Source organism: Pantherophis guttatus, chromosome 2 (genome assembly GCF_059756535.1).
Source record: "Pantherophis guttatus breed Tessera chromosome 2, ASM5975653v1, whole genome shotgun sequence".
Taxonomy (NCBI): domain Eukaryota; kingdom Metazoa; phylum Chordata; class Lepidosauria; order Squamata; family Colubridae; genus Pantherophis; species Pantherophis guttatus.
The window spans coordinates 163,705,829-163,727,405 of record NC_142064.1 but is presented as its reverse complement, the minus strand read 5'-3'; the positions used below and the strand labels follow the sequence as shown (position 1 = coordinate 163,727,405).

Here is a 21,577-nt window from a genome sequence, read left to right as displayed (position 1 = left end):
ATACCCAAGCCCCAAAGAGAACTATAGGCATTTTACTTTTGCACCAGAATTCCAGAATTTAACATTACCAAAATCCTATTTTAGAACTGATGCTACATCTCATCTTTGCCTAGCTTATAGTTTACCGAGTTGGGGTGTATATGCGTGCATAGGAGGGAGTTCAGCAACTATGTATTCTGCATTAAAAAAGAAAGTTCAGGGTTCTGAAGAAGGGAAACAGAGGTATGAAAGATTTAGGGAATAGTTTCTGAACTATTCCTTTTTTAAAAGACCGCTCCTTTATGCAATTTTAGCTAAACTCATGAATCCTAGTAAGTTTAAGGACAAACAACAGCATCCTTTACTGTTATAAACGGTAGGTTACTGATATTACAATAATGGGATTATTTCAGTGTTACGAAATTCAGGAATAGAATGTGATAGGAGGATTGAACAATGAATGCCAGTGACTTACTTCAAAATACATTGTGACTCACAATGTCATGACCCAATTCAGAATACGTTCCCCTCAACTTACAGGAACTAAACAAACCTTGCATTTCTTCCCCCCCACCCACAACTTCTATGATATTTGGGGAGAGCCTAAGATTTAGAGGGGAGAAAGACTGAGATATGGGGGGGGGGTGCCAAGTGATATAGATGTCAAATGACATCCCAACTATGATGACTGATCTGCCGGTTTGGGCATATCGGTAGTATTCTGGATGTCCTTGTAAGAAAATACCTAGTAGAAACGAGAGGTTAGTGCAGCAACTCCATAACTGTTAGGAAACGGAGGAAACAACGGCATTCTGTTCAAAAAGGCTCCTTCCTGTCTTGGCACAGTCGGACTAGCTGGGCCTCTCTTCCCGTCTTGCGGCTGGCACATTTTATTTTTTTTTAATGAGACGAACGAAGGTAATTCCAGGCAGGCGCCCGAGACGCGGTGACGGGAAGCTTCCGGTGTTTAAAAACAGTCTCTCCCCCAAACTTTTCCTGTGCTTTAAAATGATAAGCTGTCCCTCCAAGCATTTCTCCACCGCCTGGTCCAACAGGCCTTTTTTTTTTTTTTTTTCCTTTTTAAATCGTTCCAAGGTGAACTTGGGATGAGAGCTGAAAGAAACGGAGGGGGGCAAGGAACAGGAGGGGGGGAGGGAGAGGGGAGGGTGGGGGGACGCGAAACCAGCGCCGCCGGGCTGGCTGCTGAGCAGGCAGCCTCCTTTCGTGGCTGCCCCCATTGGCTGGAGGACGGAGCCGCCACCGCCAACGTCAAGGCGGCGCCCAGCTCCTTGCAAAGCTACTGCAGTGAGCGGAGATGCTGCCGCCGCCGCCGCTCCTGGGGTTGCCTCTTGCACTTGTAGCAGCGACGCCCGCCGCTCGACCTGAGGTAGTTACTGCGCGGGTGAGCCCGCGCGCGCCTTTTCTCCCCCCGGCTCGCCGGCTGCAGTGCTCCGCGAAGGACTAGCGCGGCTCCCCCTCAGCCCGGCGCTCCTGGCAAAAGTGGTGGACGAGGGGAGAGGAGGAGGAGATTTTTTTTTTTTTGGCCGAAATGGCTGCTTCCCTCCTCGGCTGGGGAGCAGTAGGCACCGCCACCCCCCTGGGGACAGCAGCAGGAGGCAAGTCAATGCGGCAGCCTCCTCAGTGAGGGAGCAGCAGCAGCGCCGCGGCGGGAGGAGCGACCGACCGACCGACCGACCGACCCCGCGCGTCCCGTCGCCGACTCCAGCTCGGCGGGCGAAGGTGCGAGCTGGGAAGCTGACGCACTCTCCCCTCTCTTCCCCCCCCCCCAACCTCCCCTCCGCAACCCCGGATGCCCGCTGCCGCCGCGCCTGAAGCATGGGAGCGCTCACCAGCCGGCAGAACGCCGGAGTGGAAGAGGTGGATATCCCGTCCAATTCCCTCTACAGATATCCCCCCAAATCCGGTAAGGCTGGGGGGTTGGGGGTGGGATAAGCGAGAGGTTTGCGGGGAGTCCCGCATGGCAGGGTTGCGCGCGCTCCGACTCCGGGCGAGGGAATGGCGAGCGGCGGCTGCAACCCCGGAGCTCGGCTAAGGGCTATAAGGCGAGCGGCGGGACCCTTGCTGTCAACCCCCCTCACCCACCCTTGCGCCTTTTCGCCACCGTCCCGCCAGTGGGGCTGCTCCCGTGACGGATTTTTTTTTTTTTTTTTTCCTGTGGAGGAGTTTCCCGAGAGTTTTGAGGGTCAGGAGAAGGACCCTCCTTGCAGTGTCGCCTATTGCAAGCTCTGGCTTTTTGGGAGGTTGATTATTTATTTATTTTACTTCCCGCCTCCTCTTTTTCTCCCCGTGTAAGGATTGCTGCGGCGGCGGCTTGGATGGAAATAGTGACATTCGTGGCATCGCGCTTGGAGCTAAAAGCTGCTTTTCGTCCGGGCAACAACTGCTCTTTGCTTGAAAAGAACAGGACTCTCGCGCGGTCCTGAATTGAGATCCGCCTCCCCCCTCAATTAAGAAGCCCCTGGCAAATTCTTGTCTGTCCTGTGCCGCTTGGCATGCCTGCCTGTTTAGTTGTATACTCTTGTTAGTGCGCTGATTGCATTCTAAAATACCCCATCAATCTTCCGATGTAACATTTTAACCATCCCCGCTGCTAATGAGATGAACTCTGGTATTGATGGGAGGGGGAATTTAATTTCTAAAACAACAAATGCCGTGTATTGGATGCAGGCAAGACCATCAATATCCTTCTCCCTTTAATCCATCACATATATATATATATATCTTAAGTTTTTTTCCATATATATATATATATATATATATATATATATATATATATATATATATATATATATATATATATATATATATATATATATATATATATATATATATGCATGTATATATGTATGTATATGTATATATGTATATATATGTATAATGTATAATTATGTATAATTTCATAGGCATATTGTTTTCCAAAGGTGGAGCTTGTCTCCTTTTACTATTAATAGTAGTAATAGTACTAATAGCAGTTTAAGGAAGCAAACCTTAATAAAGGCAATTGAAAACGGAATAAAGATCTTGCATACCTATTGTGCAATATCTAACAGTATACTTTTGTTCTTGCAACAATTAGCTGGGTTAATTAAGGCAGACGGATCTTTTCTGACCATTTACTGGTTAAGCTTGGAAAAACACTTTTTGTTAAATTATCAGGCTCCTGAAAAAATACTGGGGAGCAGATGCAAAGTGATGTTGAGATATGGATGAGGAGCTGATATTATGTGGTTATCCTGCAGTGATGTATGGCATTCCTGTTTTCTTTAGCCTCTGGTCATCCTGGAAATGCATAGCAGAAGCGCCTGTAGAAGCAAAAGGGGGAAGTGTCCACAGTATGCTAGCCTTGTAACATTCACATGGCTGACAGGAATAGCTCTGTATGTCACAATACAGAATATGAATTCTGTACTCTGTATTCCAAATTCATGAATTTTGTTAATAGGACCAATCTTCTGCTCACTTAGTTAAAACAATTCCCATTGAGTTAATTGAGTTTTATTTTTCTTTATTAGAATATTATACATTTCTGCTTTGCTTGATTAGTTGGGGATAATTTCAGTTTCAATAAAATATGAAAGTTTTCAACAAACTTGCTGTGAAACTACAGCTACTGGTACTTTAGTGTTGATAAACAGTTTATAAAGAGATTTTCAGGAGCAATATATTTTTCTATCTTTAGAACAGTACCTAAAATCCTATTTCTGTTCATTATATTTAATTACATGTTTTGAAGACTATTTCCCATCAGGATAGCATAATTCAAAACAAAAGGGAACTGGCAGAACATTCAAACCTTTTGGGACTAATCCCAAGAGGTCATCTTTTAGAGTTGGGGTAGTTTCTCCTCTTGAAAATGCTTGTTTAATTGCTTTTTGCTCTTGAATGTTATTTATTTATTTATTAAATTTATATGCCACTCATCTTACTATCCAAAGTGATACTGAGCAGCTTACAATACAATAAAAACAGCAATATAAAATCATTAAAACTTAACAGGAACTTAAATGAAATTAGGAACCAAGTATATGAGCGACAAGAGGTGGGAATTTCACTCTTACAATGCTATATGTATATGGTATACTGTGTATGTATGTATACACACACACACACACACAAGATTGTAAATCCATTTAAATTCAATATGTAATTGTATTGATCTAATTTCTTTATGTTAACATGAAATCGGGTTTTGGGGAGTCAGAAAAGCCAAGATGCTGGCTCCAGCCTCTAATTGAAAACAACTATCTTTTTTGATCTCATATTGCAGATGTCCCCATCTTGACGGCTGTGATGTATGTTACAAGGGCTGAGCAGACTAATGTTTACTGGGATATATGGTTACAATTTTCTTGCTTACTACAGTACAGGTAGACAGGTACAACAGTACATTTAGTGACCATTCAATGTTACAATGGCACTTAAAAATGACTTATGACCATTTTTCACAGTTAGGACCTTTGCAGCATCCCCATGATCATGTGATCAAAATTTGGAGGCTTGGCAACTAGTTCATATTTACGACCGTTGCTGTGTCCCAAGGACATGTGATCATCTTTTGTGACCTTCTGACAAGGAAAGTCAATGGGGAAGCAAGATTTACTTAACAACCAGGTTACTAACTTATAACTGCAGTGATTCACTTAACTGAGGCAAGAAAGGTTGTAAAATGGGGCAAAACTCACTTAACAAATGTCTCACTTAACAGAAATCTTGGGCTCAATTGTGGTCATAAGTCGAGAACTATCTGTATTAACTTTAGCCTAAACTATAGACTGTCTCAATTTCAATGAATTTGAAAAATGCCAAACAGGAGGATACTGCTCTTATTACTAAAACATTCTGAAGCCCTTTTGGTTAATGTTCATCAGAAGTATGTTTCTGTCACAGAATAACTTTGAAGTCCCATGTACATGAAAGTAAAACCTGTATTTCCAAACTATTTATATATGTATTTATTTATAATTTTATTTATTTTATAATTTCAAATTGTGTAGTCACCTACTCGTCCATAGCTTTGGGTGACTAATGGGTTAAAAGCAAAATGACATTTAAACAAGACCCCCATGGCCATGGCAGAGTGTAAAGCAACAACACTTGAACATACTCACTCTTATTGGTGGCTACCCTTAACACAGGAATGTCCAACTTTGGCAACCCATGCTGGCTGGGGAATTCTGGGAGTTGAGGTTCAGAGATCATAAAGTTGCCAAGGTTGGACACCACTGTATTGATACGTTCAGCTGGTGCCGTGGAAATAGCCAGATCTTGCAGGCAGCCAAGAATGGGCTGTGTGAATTTGAAGGGAGCATGTTGTTTCAGAGAGAAGCAGAACAGTAGAGAACCTAGGCCCCATAAGATGTTGCTGCTTAATAGATGGGACCTGAGGTATATCAACTTAGTCTGATCTTACTGGATGGGCAAATACAATGGGAGATAGCAGTCCTGAAAATATCTAGGCCTTGTATCATTTATAGACAATAACTAGGATCTAGAATTGCACTGATAACTAATATAACTCATGTAGTAGCACAAGGACAGACTTGGCATGTTTTAACTATGCATACTGTTGCATTCTGGACCAGTTGTACCTTTTGAATGGTCCTCAAGGGCAGCTCCATGTAGACTGTGCATTGTGGTACTGTAGTTGATATAAAATATGACTGATTGTGAATAGGGCCTCTCAAAATAGGAAATCTGATGGGGTGAATCTCTGAAAAGACCTTTTGGCCACAGTTACCCTCAAGCAGAAGCTGTGAGTGCAAAAATACACCCCCCCCCCATTGCACACTGGAACTGTCTAGGGCAATGATGGCTAACCTTTTTGCCATTGCGTGCCAAGAGTGGAGAGAGCGCAGGGGGTGGGTGGGTTTCGCGTGTGCGCATGCCCACACCTATAATTCTATGCAGCCTGCTCCTGGCATGCAATGGCCCGGTGGGACTGTTTTTCTCTCTCCCCAGGCTCCAGAGCCTTTCTAGGAGTCTAGGGAGGGTGAAAATGGCCTTCCCCACCCCTCTGGAGTCCCGTTTGCTAATTTCTGGTGGGACTGGAAGGCCCGTTTTTTTGCTCTCCCCAGGCTCCAGAGCCTTTCTAGGAACATGGGGATAATGAAAACGGCTTTCCCCACCCCACCCGGAGGCCAAAAACGGCCCGTTTGCCAACTTCCAGTGGGGAAGGCCATTTTTTTTTTTTTAATTTGATTTATATGCCGCCCTTCTCCGGAGACTCAGGGCGGCTTACAATGCGTTAAGCAATAGCCTTCATACTTTTGTATATTTATACAAAGTCAGCTTATTGCCCCCACAAACTGGGTCCTCATTTCACCTACCTTAGAAAGGATGGAAGGCTGAGTCAACCTTGAGCCTTGGAGAGATTCGAACCAACAGTAAATTGCAGGCAGCTGTGTTAATAACAGGGTGCTTTAAACCACTGTAGTACCAAGGCTCTTATTTTCACTCTCCCCAGACTCCTAGAAAGGCTCTGGAGCCTGGGGAGAGAGAAAAACAGGCCTTCCCCCCACCCCACCCCCGAGGCCCTCCGGAGGCAGGAAACAGCCTGTTTCCCTACTTCTGGTGGGCCCAGAAGGCCCAAAAATCAGTTGGCTGGTGTGCGCATGTGCGCCCGAGCTGAGCTTGCGTGCCCACCAATATGGCTACGCATGCAACCTGTGGCACGGGTGCCATAGGTTTGCCATCATGGGTCTAGGGAAATGCAACCTCATTCAAAGCTTATAAGCAGGTCTCTAGAACAGGTTGGTGCATGTACCTATAGCCACTTTGTCTTCCCATAATATATATGCTGGTCACTGAAGATGGGGTGAAGCTCTTGTTAAGCAGGTTTGAAACTAAAAGGAAAAGGAAAAAAAAGCCTGTAATGATGCCTCTGTTCCCCCAAATTATTTACTAATTGCTCCCAAAGAACATTGGCAAGTCAACGCTAACATGAATTCAATTTCTGTACTGAAACTATATGCCTGCCATTTCAGCAGGCAGAACAGCTGGAATCAGTTTGTAGTATCTGCCTGGCTGTTAGCATTTAGCAACTTCTCTTCCTCCAACTGGGATAGAAGGTGCTTTCTGAGGGACTATAATCTTAAACAGATGATGCCTATGTTTCTTTAAAAAAATCTTCAGTAACCTACTCAAAAGAAAGCCTTTCCGTGCTGAAGTAACATAGCAAACAAGTGCCCTTGGATGGGGTTAGTAGTAGGCATGGCCTTTTAAATTTCTCTACTCTTGCAATTTTTCCTATGATTTTTTTATAATAAAAAAACTAATTATCAGGAGCCACAACCTGAAAGTTGCAGGGCAGTTTCATTCATGCATTGTGTATTTAATTAATCAATTTAATTAATGCAATTGTGGGGGTGATCAGTGGTTTGAGAATGCCCCCTCCACCTTTTTTTAGTTCTTTACCTTTGTTTTGTTTTTTAACTTTGCTTTTAACTATCTCTCTTTATATGGATGCATAGATTTTATTTGTAAACCACCCAGAGTCACTCATAAATTGGTCTTATAAGTTTTTTTTCTCGCCCCTTGAGGTCCCCAGGACATGGCGAAAAAGCAGTGCTGCGGAGCGGAGATCGCTCTTACAGCATCCTGCTGCCACGATTCACCAACCGGAAGTTTTTTTTATTTTTGTCTTTATATGTAGTTTTTAATTTTTTAATTTTTTTTAACTTTGTGTATTTTATGCTTTTTAGCTTTTAAACTAATTGTATTTCACTGTTCTTATGTTGATCTATGACTCATAATAAATATTTGATTTAATAAATAAATAAACCACTATACACCTTTATAATCACACAGGAATGCCTTTATCACAAAAGAATGTGTGTGTGTGTGTGAGAGAGAGAGAGAGAGAGAAAGAGAGTGAGAGTGAGAAGTAAGGAAATACCTGCAGAGTGCTGGATGTAACATTTAAAACATAAATTTCATAATATTTCTGCCCAGAGATTGCTGTTGGAGTTATCAGTCAAAAACAGGTAATTCAGCTCCAATGTTACCTCTTTAAATTAAAAACAATACAGTATTTCAAAGAGAAGGGAAGTGGTAACAAAAGAAAGGGTACTAAATATGTTACTTTCAGTCAGTTGTTTTCTGTTGGTCCAAGGGAGGAGGCAATGGCAAACCATTTCTGCTAAGAATATGTCAATACAGTCACCAGAGGTCAAGAATGGCTTGAAGGCAAAACAAATAAACAAACCCTCAAGTGCATCTCAAAAATTAGGTTAATTAAACTATGGATGTGTTGTGTGAACATACTTTATGTCTTTCCCTTCCCGCTATTTCTGTGTTCAGGACTCTTGCTTCTTATTTTAAAAGTGCATCCTTGACCTAAGAGATGGGCAAGAAGAAGGACAGATGGCTTGGGAGTTGATTGTGCAGAAATGAGCATCATGGCTAATCAGAGAACAAGGGATCTTCTGCTGATCCCTAAAACTAAATGAAGCCTCTCCCCTTTCGTCCAGATATTTCTCCTCTCAAATGCTAAGCAGAAGCATAGTATACAGTATTTCTTATTTCAAAAGGCAAAAAGATTGGAAGCTAAGTACAAGATGCAGCAAGGAGGGAGTAGATACACAGCAAAAAACTTTATTCTTCAGTCTGGAAAGAAAAATCAGGACTTTTTTTTAACCTTTTAACCTTTGTTTTAATTCTCTCTTTGCTTTTAACTACTGTATGTGTCTTTGTATGGTTGTATGGCTTCTTTTTGTAAATGGCCTAGAATCACTTAGGTAAGATAGGCAGCATATAAATTTGATGAGGTAAATAAAACAAATAAAAAACCCGTCTTCTACATCTTTATAAGTGGTGCTGTGTGTGACATTCAAAACATAAACTTGCTAATGTTCCTGCTCAGAGACCATTTTCCTGGATAAAAGTTGTATGCCTTTATTTAATTACCCTTTCGAATACTACAACAGCTGCTAGTTATGCAAAACATTTAACACAGTGGCAAAGTAAAAAGTCAAGCCTCAAATCATATCTTGGGAAAAATCCGAAACAAAGACGTCAGTACACGTGCCAGCAGAAATATCTTTGAAGTATGTGGGCTTGGAAAAATAGATCTGATCCTCCTTTGCTTTGCAGAATCAGGCAATGTCAGCTGTATCCTATCATGTGAGCCATGTCACATATGCCTAAGCATGGATGGGGAAAATGATAGGAGAGAAGGGGAGGTGGGGTGCTTGATCCTTTTCTTGCTAGAAATGTCCTTGTTCCAAATCAACTGGTGATGTTTCTTTGTCAAAAAATCTTTGTTTCAGTCCTGCATCCTCTCTTCCTCTTGGAAATGGGGTTTAATCAGGTAAAGGGTCAATGTTCTGCTATTACAGTTGTGTAGATTCTGAAGTGTTGATTCTGTTATGAACAGACAATATGAATGATCGTGCCCATATGAGATATTCTAAACAACCATTAACAATTATGCTGAAGTCACTGTGCTATAACAGGAGGAAAATAAGAAATGGAAGAGGCACAGGTAATTGGAAATACAGTACTTGGAAGTTAGGGAAATCCAGAAAGTATTGGAATTTTATCAGGGGTTTGCAGCTTCTTTCTGTCACTTTCAGAATTGTGAGCATCTTGGACCAATCAGTGGCCTGCTGTTGTATGTGGTCTTCACAGATGTCATGCTTTGCAATGTGGAGCCCTCAAAAGTATTTCCTTATGGATTGTTAGCAATGCTATTTCAGCTGTTCTGTTGATCTTGGAGTCCTATAAAACCACCACCTTTGAGATGCAGGCCGTAGTCTTCCTAAAACAGGCACCTGTTAATTGCAAAGGTGCGGAATTGTGGACTTTAGGCAAGTCAGTTCATCAGGCCACATACCCACCAATATAGTGTCAATAGTCAAATGTAAAATAGAGCTCTCAATGGAGTTCCTAAAATAAAGATAAATTATTTATATAGGAAGATTATGCAAAGCACAATCTGGCTCTAAGCTGTTTAGATCGTCATAGATGGGAATCCACATTTAGCTTTTACTCTAACGTATGTGATGAATCAACATTTTATTTGGATGATTGTATAGTTGATTGTTATGATCCAAAATGCTACCACCTCACAAGATTTGGGGCTTTAAACATTGCTGCTTTTGGAGCATCTAAAATGTCTGTAAATGGATTGGACATGGACGTCTAACAGTATTAGCTTAATCCTGAAGTGTTAGAGACTTAACTGACAGGATGTGACAGATTTGCCATGTTAGAGGGCATAAGGGAGTCGGAGGAGGTAGGAGAGCTAAAATAGGATGGATGGCCACCCTAATAAGACAGTCGTGTTATTCTTGGCATTGCTATGGGGGCATTATGACTCATTCCTTTTTACTGCACTGATTTATAGGGCTCTGAGTTAAACTGGAGAAATCTAAATGACTTAGATAAATCTTACAGTTTTTGCTGACCCTTGCATTTGCTAACTGCTCTGAACATCCCGAATGGAGCTAACTATAAATCCAAATCAGTATGATGCTGGAATTATTAACGCATAAAAGGCATTACTTTGTCCGCTCGTTTGATCTTTAGTCCACATTTTTTTTAGTTCCTTGTTTCAAACTTCTGTTGTTGATGAAAGAATAAAGAAAACTGCCTGTTATAACTGTTTTCATGCACAGATGTAATGTAGTTTATATTTGGTTCAGTGTTGGGTGAAAACATTCATTGTGTGTCAGCTGTAGCTAGATATTATGTATGAAGTTAGCTATTGTCGTTTTTTCAGAAAATTATGATTTAGTTCAGGGGTGTCAAACTCAAGGCCCAGGGGCTGGATCTGGCCCGTGGGGTGCTTAGATCTGGCCTGCGGGACTGCCCTAGAAACAGCAAAGGACTGGCCTGCAGTGCTTCTGCCAGCAAAAACGGAGCTCAGGAGGACCGCGTGCTCCGTTTTCACTGGCAGATGGCTGCAGGAGGCCGTGAAAGTGGAGCTCAGGAGCCTGTTTTTGCTGGCAGAGCATTCAAGCCACCATAGGTGCCCCCAACATGAGTGACATCAGGCTGGCCATGCCCACCCTGGCCACGCCCACCCTGGCTCCAGAGATCAAACACAACCATGATGCGGCCCTCAATGAAATCAAGTTTGACACTTCTGGTTTAGTTTAATTCATGAATCTTACCTATGTGAGGAGAATTCTTTCTGCAGTGTCAACTTTTCTCCCCTTAGCGCCTCCTCAAAGACCCCCCAGAACAGAATTGAGAGAGAGACTTACAGAGGAAGGAAAATTTGTCCTATGAACAGCCATCTGTTCCTTCAGTGCAAAAAATTCTTTGGATCCATCCCTTACTTGAAATATGGTTGTCTTACGGTTCATACAATCAATGAATTAAAAAATAAAGCTTATTAATGTTGTACCATCTCTTATTTCTAAAAACTCAACAATCTGTCCCCAGGAATTCAGGTGTTCTTGAAGTGCAAGTAGTCCTGGACTTGCTTAACAACTGTTTTACATTACAACAGACCTCCTTTGAGCTACTTGTTTTGGAAGTTATAACAGCTGCCTCCCCCCACATCCACGTGATTCCATTTTGGGAATGTGGCATCCAGCTCACTTTTACAGCAATTTGCAGAATCCAGTGGCCAATTTGTGGCACTTTTGCTGGTTTCCAATATTTACTTCTGATTTCTGGCAAAAAAAATGTCTATTAGGAAAAATGTATTTGCTTAACAACCACCATGTTTGCTTAATAACTGTTGCAAAATACTGTATGTCAAAAAAATCAGGTCCAATCATGTGCTGCCTGGACTTATGACCATAATGATTTACGACCATAATTCTGAGCTCAGTTATGATTGCAAGTTGAGAACTACCTGCAATTTTACTTTAACTTGTAGGCTATGTTAATGGATATCATCATTGTTATTAAATATTTTTTGTCTTCTGAAATATGAGCTAAGTTCATATTGTATACTAATGGATAAGATCATATTGTATACTAAAGCCAAAACCAAATAATGTTTAATGCACACTAAACCGTTGTGCTAAAGGTGGTTTATTTAGCAGGGTAAATAAATTATGATTTTATATGATGTGTGAACCAAACAAGTGGTTTTTTGCATCAGTTAGAAATCAGGAAAAAGGAACCTTATGGATTTATGATATAAAAAGAATAACTATAGTGAAACTGATATGGGGATACATGTCCATTTTTTAAAGTTCATTCAGCATGTTAAGCCATAATAGAGTTTGTGTGGTTTTGTATATTCATTCATTCATTCAAATTTATATGGCTGCCATCTTGCAGAAAATGATTGCAGGCAGTGTAAACAATCCAATAAAATAGTAAATACTACACCAGATATTTCTTGTTTCTAACCTCGGTTAGAATGAGAAGTGATCCTATTCTACTTCTTAAAATAAGGTGAAAAGAAATGGGAAAGTTTCCTTCCCATTTCCCAGTCTCCTAAAATGACCTAAAATGACGTGTTGCTGGAATATAGTTCAAAATCACTATGTTACATTGAAATATAATTAAGTTCTTTAATTATAAAATTTCTTCCCCAAAATGTGTTGAGATACGTTGTAATTTTAAATCATACAAGGTTACAGCTGGACAACATCAGAAAGATTAAAGAATCTTATTTTTTGCCGTACCAAAACAAGAAATCTAATATCCATTCCTTTTTTAAAAATTAACAGGCCAAAATCCACATATGGATTTTCCAAAATTGAATATTCTAATTTTTAGTTCCACAATTTAGGCATTAACTGTATACAGTATATATAACTATTATTTTCTTTTTAAAATTCCTTATAGAATTGAATTGTTGGTTTCTGTTAAATGCTGCATCTCTTAAGGAGTCTTAAAATTGCAAGTGCTTTGGTAGCTGTTGGAGGTATATGTACTGTATATTGTTAACATTGTGACTAACTAATGTTCAACACACTGTGTCAAAATCTTTAAAACAACCATTGAGAATCAACTGATTTAAAGTATTGATCCCCATATAGCCGAAGTATTCCAGTAAAAGTTTTCCCTGCTGTTTTAAACTTAATTTATTCCGACTTCCGGCGGTGACGTCATCGTGTTAGGGGCGAAAGGAACGGCTCTCCGTTCTCCAAGTCCCTAATATCGCCGATCTAGGAGCCGATTTAGGCACTATTGACCTCGGATAGGTCAATAGAAAAAAGGGGAAATTCCGAGGACCTCGGGGAGGACAGCAATCCCCCCGAAGGTTCAGGAAACCCCCCTTAATCCTGATCGGGGAAAAACCAGCCACCCGGCTGGCCAGAAACGTTGACAGCTGACTAAGAGGGAAGCGAAAATCAAATAAAGAAGACTTCGGTGGAAAGATCGGGAAAGAAAAAAGTTCAAAAGGTATATTTACAACCCATAACGGGAAATTCGAAGGCGGAAGAAGTTAAAACTCCAACTAAGAAGCTAGATAGCGGCGACTGAGAAATAAGCAGAGACGGCTTCCATTTTGACAGTGACAGCGCACAATTTAGCAGCCGGCGAAAGCGGAGGAAATTTAGGAGGAGAAAGCGAGCCCAGATAAGCTTTGGATTTCGAATATACAGCCACAGAGGAGAGACGGAATTTAAGGAGAGAAAGGGGGTTAATTTGACAGACTTTGTGGAAGCGATAATGAGACATTTTACAAACATTTGATATCGGAAGAGAGAGCGCCAGGAAAACTTCGTTTAAAGTGGAGATCAGTGTCTTTTGGAGATAAACTAAATTAGTTTAAGCAGAATATTTTTTTGGGGACTCTTGGACTTTTGGACCTTGGAGATTTAGAGGTTTGGACCTAAGCTTCGGGATTTGGATTATTCTACCCTTTACTCCTTTTCTCTCTCTGCTGAAAGGTGGACACTTGGGGGTTTTTGAAGCTTTGGTGGACATTGGACACTCAATCTAAAAATATTTGGACATTGGATACTGGACTTTGAACTTTGGACTTTGAACAATAAATAAGAAATAAGAAAGATACAAATTTGGGAAGAAGAGAGAGAGAAGAGAGTGATCCAGAAAAAAAAGAAGAAGAATCAACTGTAAAGTATAATTAATTGTATTAAAAGCTGATAACAAATTAGTGATTAAGAACTATAGAAGGCATTAATATTAAATGTATTGTTTGTGAAATCTATATAATCTTATATATTATATAATATATACTATATATATAACTGTTAATTTAATTTTATATTTACTCTTAATATATAACTATATTTATCTTAGTGCTATATTTTATCTTGGTAGTTAAATATTATATCTCTCTACATGTCTAGCTTTGAAAACTATATCAGACAGATTAATTGATTTTAGGATTGAAATTAAGGTAATTGATTTGATAAATACTAATTAATAGTACTTAACAATTAATTTAAATAAGATTGTAAATAACCAAATATAAGGATAGTTAACTGATGAATTGCTGAAGTATTAGACTTTTCCCTCGCTTCCCCCCCCCTTATATTCTACCCCTATGCTTAGAGAGTAATACAGACTAGACAGTTATTATGAATTGAAGATCTCTGTAAAATATCGAAAAAGGGAAAATAGAACTTATAGATAAATTTACATACAGATAGTGATAGTGTGACAGGGGAACCTATCCTAGTTGCTTATTTTCTTGGGATTACCGGGACTATTGAAAGCCACTAACCATACAAAAATCCCAAAAGAAATAGAACAACCTAAATAGAAATCAGTATATGAGATTCTGGGAGAAGATATTAAAAGAAATACAAATGGCAACTACAAGCTCAACAACAATCTCTAAGTTAAGTAAGAAAATACCATCAAGCCAGATGATACTTACGGCCTCCCCAATACAACAAAAAATAGCTGAAACCACGGAAAAGGATAAAGCAGTTCCCACCCTTAGTATGCCAAACATTCATTCCATATTAACGACGATCCAGGAAGGAATGAATAAAATGCAAGAGACTATGGCCTATAACCATGAGGAGACAAGGAAAAATCATGAGGAACTAAGGATGGATGTGGGAGAGATAAAGGATAATATTAGGAACATGGACGAGAAGATAGGAAAGATACAACATAAAATGGAGGAAAATGAACAGAGGATTTGTAAGGTGGAGGAGAGAATAGAATATACAAATAAGAAAATGGAGAGGATGGAATATGACCAAGCAGCTACAAATAAGGATCTAGAGGACACAGTATCATATCTTGAGATGGAGAAGGCATCCTTCTACTTAAGGTTCCAGAATGTAGAAGAGCAAAAGGAGGAGGACTTAGGGGAAATCATGACTGAGATACTCTCTGAAGTGACCCAGAGGAACAAGGAAGAGATTCGAAGTGGAATAGACGAAATCTATAGAGTCCACACGAACTACGCCCGGAGAAATAAACTGCCAAAGGAAATACATATCAGATTTACAAAAAAATCCTTAAAAGAAGAGATCTATAGGAAGATGAGAGAGGATACAGCTATGTATAAGGGAAGAGAGATTTTAACCCTCAAACAGATACCAAAAAGGACGAGGGACCAAAGAAGGAACTACAACTTCTTAACGGCACAATTAAATAAATTTAAAATAAAGTTCCGCTGGCTAATACCGGAGGGTTTACTAATTTCCTGGGAAGACAAAAAATACAGAATTGATAACGTAGGAAAAGCACAGGACTTCTTTGATCAACACTTCGCGCTGGAGGAGGAGCAAGAGAGCAGAAAAGAAGAGGGTCCTAAGAGGCAAGAGGAACGGCGGACAGAGAAAGAAGGAAGAGACCAAGAAGAGGGGAGAAGATTGGAAAGAGAAAGAATGGAGAGAGAGGGAGCGAGGGAAAAGACGCAAATGATACTTAGAAACAACAAAAGATTGCAATCAACGGATAAATAAATAAAGAGAGATGGAAAAAGAGCTAAAACTCATCTCAATCAACATAAACGGACTTAATTCACCAGCAAAAAGAAAACACACATTCACAAAACTTCAAAAATTAGAAATGGATATTATAACACTCCAAGAGGTACATATTAAAAGACAGCATCAAAAACTATTGGATAATCAAAGATTAGGAAGACTATATGCAGCGCTTGGAGACCAAAAAAAGAGAGGAGTCGTAATATATGTGAAGAAATACCTAAAAACAAAACAAATATATGCAGACACAGAAGGACGTTTCTTAATAATAGAAATACAAACAGAATCCAAAACAATACTATTAATATCTATATATGCACCCAACGCAAATCAAAATGATTTTTTCAAAAAGCTACACAATATAATTAAAGACCTGGAGTACGAAGCTATCTGTATGGTAGGAGACTTCAACGCAATCACGGACATAGAAAAAGATTACCGAAGTACCAAACAAAGTAAAACCAGAAAGAAAACTCTACCGGAATCCTTCAAGGATATGATCAATGAACTACACCTGCATGATGTATGGAGAGAGGCAAACATGCAAACGAAACAATACACATATTATTCAAACCCACATCAGTCATGGTCTAGGATTGACATGGCCTGGATGACTTCAGACCTCAGAGAGGAGGTAAAAGATATCGAAATAGCAGCGAACACCTGGGCAGATCATAACCCCATTAGAATAATATGGAAGGGACATCGAAAGCAAAGGAGGTGGATGATGGACACGGGAATAATAAAGGATAAGGAATATATACAGATGATCGAGAAAGAGGTTAAAATGTTCCTACAAATAAACACTAAAGAACAGACATCACTTCAAAATCTTTGGGACACAATTAAAGCATATATAAGAGGTCTTACAATCGCGTATATGGCAAAAAAAAACAAAGAGAAACATCAGTCAAGGAATAAGTTGTTAGAAGAACTCAGAACATATGAATTAGAATTGCAGAAGGACCCCCAAAACAAAACAATAAAAGCAAAATTAAACCTTACTAAACACAGAATCAATCTGACTACCCAGACAGAAATCGTACAGAAAATTAAATTAGCAAAGGAGAAACACTTTGAGCATGCAAACAAAACGGGGCGCTGGTTAGCGTATAAATTGAAAAAAGAAAAAGAAAGGAGAACAATATTTCAATTGCAAGACGAAACAGGACAAATATATCATACCAATCTAGACAAAAAACGTATAGTTAAAGATTTCTTTCAAAGTCTCTACAAGGGAGAAGAGATTCGGGAGGAAGACATTAAGGAATACTTATGTAAAACAAACATCGTAAAATTAGAGAAGTCCCATAGAGAAGCATTAAATAGACCAATTACGATGTCTGAGCTGGTGGAAGCAAGGAAAAAGGAAAAAAACAACAAAGTCCCAGGCCCGGATGGGATACCAACGGAGTTTTATAAGAACTGTCAAAATGCAATGGATGAACTGTTACTCCTGGTTCTCAACGATGCATTATTAGAGGCAGAAATTCCCAAATCCTGGACTGAAACCATAATTACACTTATCCCTAAAGAAGACACAGACCCCACACAAATTAAAAATTATAGGCCGATTTCACTGCTTAATGTAGATTATAAACTCTTCATGTTGGTCATAACGCAAAGACTGAAAGCAATTATTCATAAATACATACATACGGATCAGAACGGTTTTGTCCCAAGAAGACAGATCAAAAACAACATAAGAACAATTATTAACGTCCTGGAACATTACGAGAAAAGAAACGATAAACAAGCAGCCCTACTTTTCCTAGACGCACAAAAGGCCTTTGATAATTTAAACTGGAACTTCCTCATATCGCAATTAGAAATTATGGACTTTGGCGCTAAATTTTTACAAATGATTAGAAAAATATATTCCCACCAAACGGCCAAAATTATGATCAACGGAGATATGACTGAAAACCTAGATATACAAAAAGGAGTGAGACAAGGCTGCCCCTTATCCCCACTATTGTTCATAATCTCTTTGGAAATATTATTAAATGAAGTCAGGAAAGACCCCGAAATAAAAGGTTTGAGAATACGGAAAGAGGAGTACAAATTGCAAGCCTTTGCTGATGACGTGGTGTTTATAATGGAGCAACCGGAAACAACAGGAGCCAAACTTTTAGCGAGGATAGAGGAATATGGAAGAGTTGCAGGGCTTAAAATTAACAAACAAAAAACTAAAGTATTAACAAAGAACTTGACAAAGGTACAAGAGATACAACTAGAAGACAAATTAGGAATACAAATTGTAAAGAGAATAAAGTATTTAGGAATCTGGCTTACTGCCAAAGCAATAACAATCAGAGAAGACAATTACAATAAATTAATGAAACAAATTAGAAAAGACCTGGAAACGTGGAATAAATTACAACTGTCATTCCTAGGGAAAATTGCATCCATAAAAATGAACATACTCCCTAGATTACTCTACCTTTTCCAAGTAGCCCCAATCTGGCCAGGAAAGAATTTCTTTAAGGACCTCACTAAAATAACAACAAAATTTATTTGGAATGGGAAAAGGGCCAGAATTAAAATAAAATGTATGCAAGATACCCGAGAAAAAGGAGGCCTGGGCCTACCGGACTGGGAGCTATATTATAAAGCAGCGTCGCTAAACTGGATAAGGGACTGGATAGATCTTAAGAATAAAAGAATGTTATCACTAGAAGGCTTTGATCTACAACGCGGATGGCATGCCTTTCTCTGGGAGGGAAAGGATAAGCACCATGGGTATTTTCAGCAACATATCATTAGAGAAGCATTGTACAAATCATGGCAAGAGGTTAGGAAACACTACACCAAGATCCCACGATGGCTATCGACAATGGAAGCACAAATATACCCCAATGCCATGGATATAGCGAAAATGAGGACTTATAAAGAACTACTGAACAGTGAAGGAGAATTACAAACAAGACAAGAATTACAAAATCAGGGTATAGACATTGATTGGTGGCCATACATGCAAATAGAATCAAGATACAAAACGGATCAGGCACAATTCGGATTCCAAAATGAACCAAATGAATTAGATAAAATATTACAAAGTCCAGATGAGAAAATGATTACCAAAATTTATAAGTACCTACTACAATACAAATTGGAAGAGGAGGTTGTCAAAGAAAGCATGATAACATGGGCCCAAAACATAGGATATACTATTGAATTGGATAAGTGGGAGAATTTGTGGAAGATAAACTATAAGATGACACTGTCCATACCCTACAAAGAAAACCTTTACAAAATGTTCTACCGATGGCACCTCCCACCGGCGCGTCTAGCCAAGATGTTCCCAAATACATCTTCGATGTGTTGGAAATGTAAATCACAGAAAGGGACATACTACCATCTCTGGTGGCTATGCCGAAGGGCAAAACAATACTGGCAACAAATTAAAACAATGATTGAAGAAATTACGAAACAAAAACTTGAAATGAGACCGGAAACCTTTTTATTGCGAATCATCACAGCAAATTATACCAAAGAAATAAAATATCTAATCATTCATATCCTCACAGCAGCACGTATACTCTTTGCCCAACATTGGAAATCTGAACAGTTACCTACAGAAGACAAAATAATAACTAAAATTACAGAATGTGCAGAATTAGATAAGCTTACAAAAGAAATACAAGAGAAGGATGATACTGATTATTATTTAGTATGGCAAAAATGGTACGGCTGGCTGGAGGCAAAAATAGGAATACAAAGATAGTTTATGACTAATCAATAGAAATGTATAGAAGTAAATAAGGAATCAATTATATATATATATATATATATAAAACCGTGTAAATAGATGATTATAGACATTAATATAAATACAAAAATGGAAAATACTCCACCGTTATAGTAACTTCTAAGAGTCAGTCATTGGACTGAATCCATGTTTGTTAGTTTTGTATGTTATTTTATGTATTTATGTTGGTTTTGTTTTTTCTTTTTATTATTAATAAAAATTAAAAAAATAAATAAACTTAATTTATTCCACAAAATCAATTTCTTATGTGATTCAAGATCAAAATGTATATCCTTACTTAGTAATAAACAAATGTGTCTGGTAGTTTTAAAGTGGGAAGTTAAGATTCTTCTTTAATACCGTATTTTCCGGCGTATAAGACGACTGGGCGTATAAGACGACCCCCTACTTTTCCTGTTAAAATATAGGGTTTGGGCTATACTCGCCGTATAAGACTATCCCTCTTCCAACGCACACCAAATAAAAATTAAAAAAACATCAACTGGCTCACCCACAATGTAAAAGCAGCTGTGCTAGACCCAAAATGGCCCCTGAAACAAGCAGGAACCTCACACAGCCCCAAAAAGCCCCAAAAAACAACTTTCACGCTTTACACACACACAACACAACACAACACAACACAACTGGCTCATCCACAATGTAAAAGTAGCTGTGCTAGACCCAAAATGGCCCCTGCAACAAGCAGGAACTTCACACAGCCACAAAAAGCCCAAAAACCCAACTTTCACACTTTACACACACAAAATTCCACATACAGCTTTGTGAGATTTTGTGTGTTTGTGTAGTTAGAGTGAAACACTACAGAAACACACTAAATCTCAGAAAGCTGCACAAATATTATTTTATTTTATTTTATTTTTATATGAAAGCTAAATTTAAAACTTCCTAAACTTTAAATGGCTAGGTCTAAAAAAGAACTTAAAAAAAACCCAATTAACTATTTTTTTTTAAAGATCCCAAAGGGGAAAAAAACTTACGTACCCAATAGAACAGGGGTCTCCAACCTTGGCAACTTTAAGACTTGTAGACTTCAACTCCCACAATTCCTCAGCCAGCTTTGTTTTGCTGGCTGAGGAATTCTGGGAGTTGAAGTCCACAACTCCCTGCCTGCTTGGTTGTAGGCAGGGAGTTGCTTGCTGATGGAATGGATTCAGGCAAAGCGAAGCAAGGCAAGCAGCTAAGGCAGTGGTTCTCAACCTTCCTAATGCCGCGACCCTTTAATACAGTTCCTCATGTTGTGACCCCCAACGATAAAGTTATTCCTAAAACCATCAAAAATATGTGTTTTCCGATGGTCTTAGGCCAGGGGTCCCCAACCTTTTGGACCTCAGGGACCACCAACTTCATAATTTTAAATTTCGCAGACCACTAATACGAATCCAGTGCCCCGCTTGCTGAAGCACCTGGACTCCCAGTACGGGATGGGGTCCTTCAGGCACTCTCCATCCTCTCTGTCTCTCTCTCTCTCTGTCTCCCACTCTTTCTCTCTCATTCTCTCTTTCTCTCTCTCTCATTTTCGCTTTCTCTCTCTCTCCCTCTCTTTCTTTCTCTCCCACTCTTTCTCATTCTCTCTTTCTCTCTCCCCCTCTCTCATTCTCTTTCTCTCTCCCCCTCTCTTTCTCATTCTTTCTTTCCCCCACTCTTTCCCTTTCTCTCCCCTCTTTCTCATTCTTTCTCTCTCTCTCCCACTCTTTCTCTCTCATTCTCTTTCTCCCCCCTTTCTCTCTCTCTTTCTCCCACTCTCTTTCTCTCCCCCCACTCTCTCTCATTCTCTCTTTCTCTCTGTCCCCCTTTCTCTCCCCCCCTTTCTCTTTCTCCCTCCCGCTCTTTCTCTTTCTCTCTCTCCCACTTTCTCTCTCATTCTCTTTCTCTCTCCCCCTCTTTCTCTCTCTCCCCACTCTCTCCCTCTCATTCTGATTCTCTCACTCTGATTCTCTTTCATTTTCTCTCCCTCTCTCTCATTCTCTCTCTGATT

At 39.5% G+C, this 21,577-nt stretch overlaps 1 protein-coding gene across 1 annotated transcript in view; it reads left to right on the top strand.

Annotated features, from left to right (window-relative positions):
* Positions 1-1,215: 1,215 nt before the first annotated feature.
* RNF157 (ring finger protein 157) overlaps positions 1,216-21,577 on the top strand; it is a 116,537-nt gene continuing 96,175 nt past the window's right edge. The window contains 1 exon segment of the mRNA XM_087887203.1: positions 1,216-1,903. Coding sequence (XP_087743329.1) covers positions 1,816-1,903 — 88 coding nt within the window. The 5' untranslated portion in view covers positions 1,216-1,815.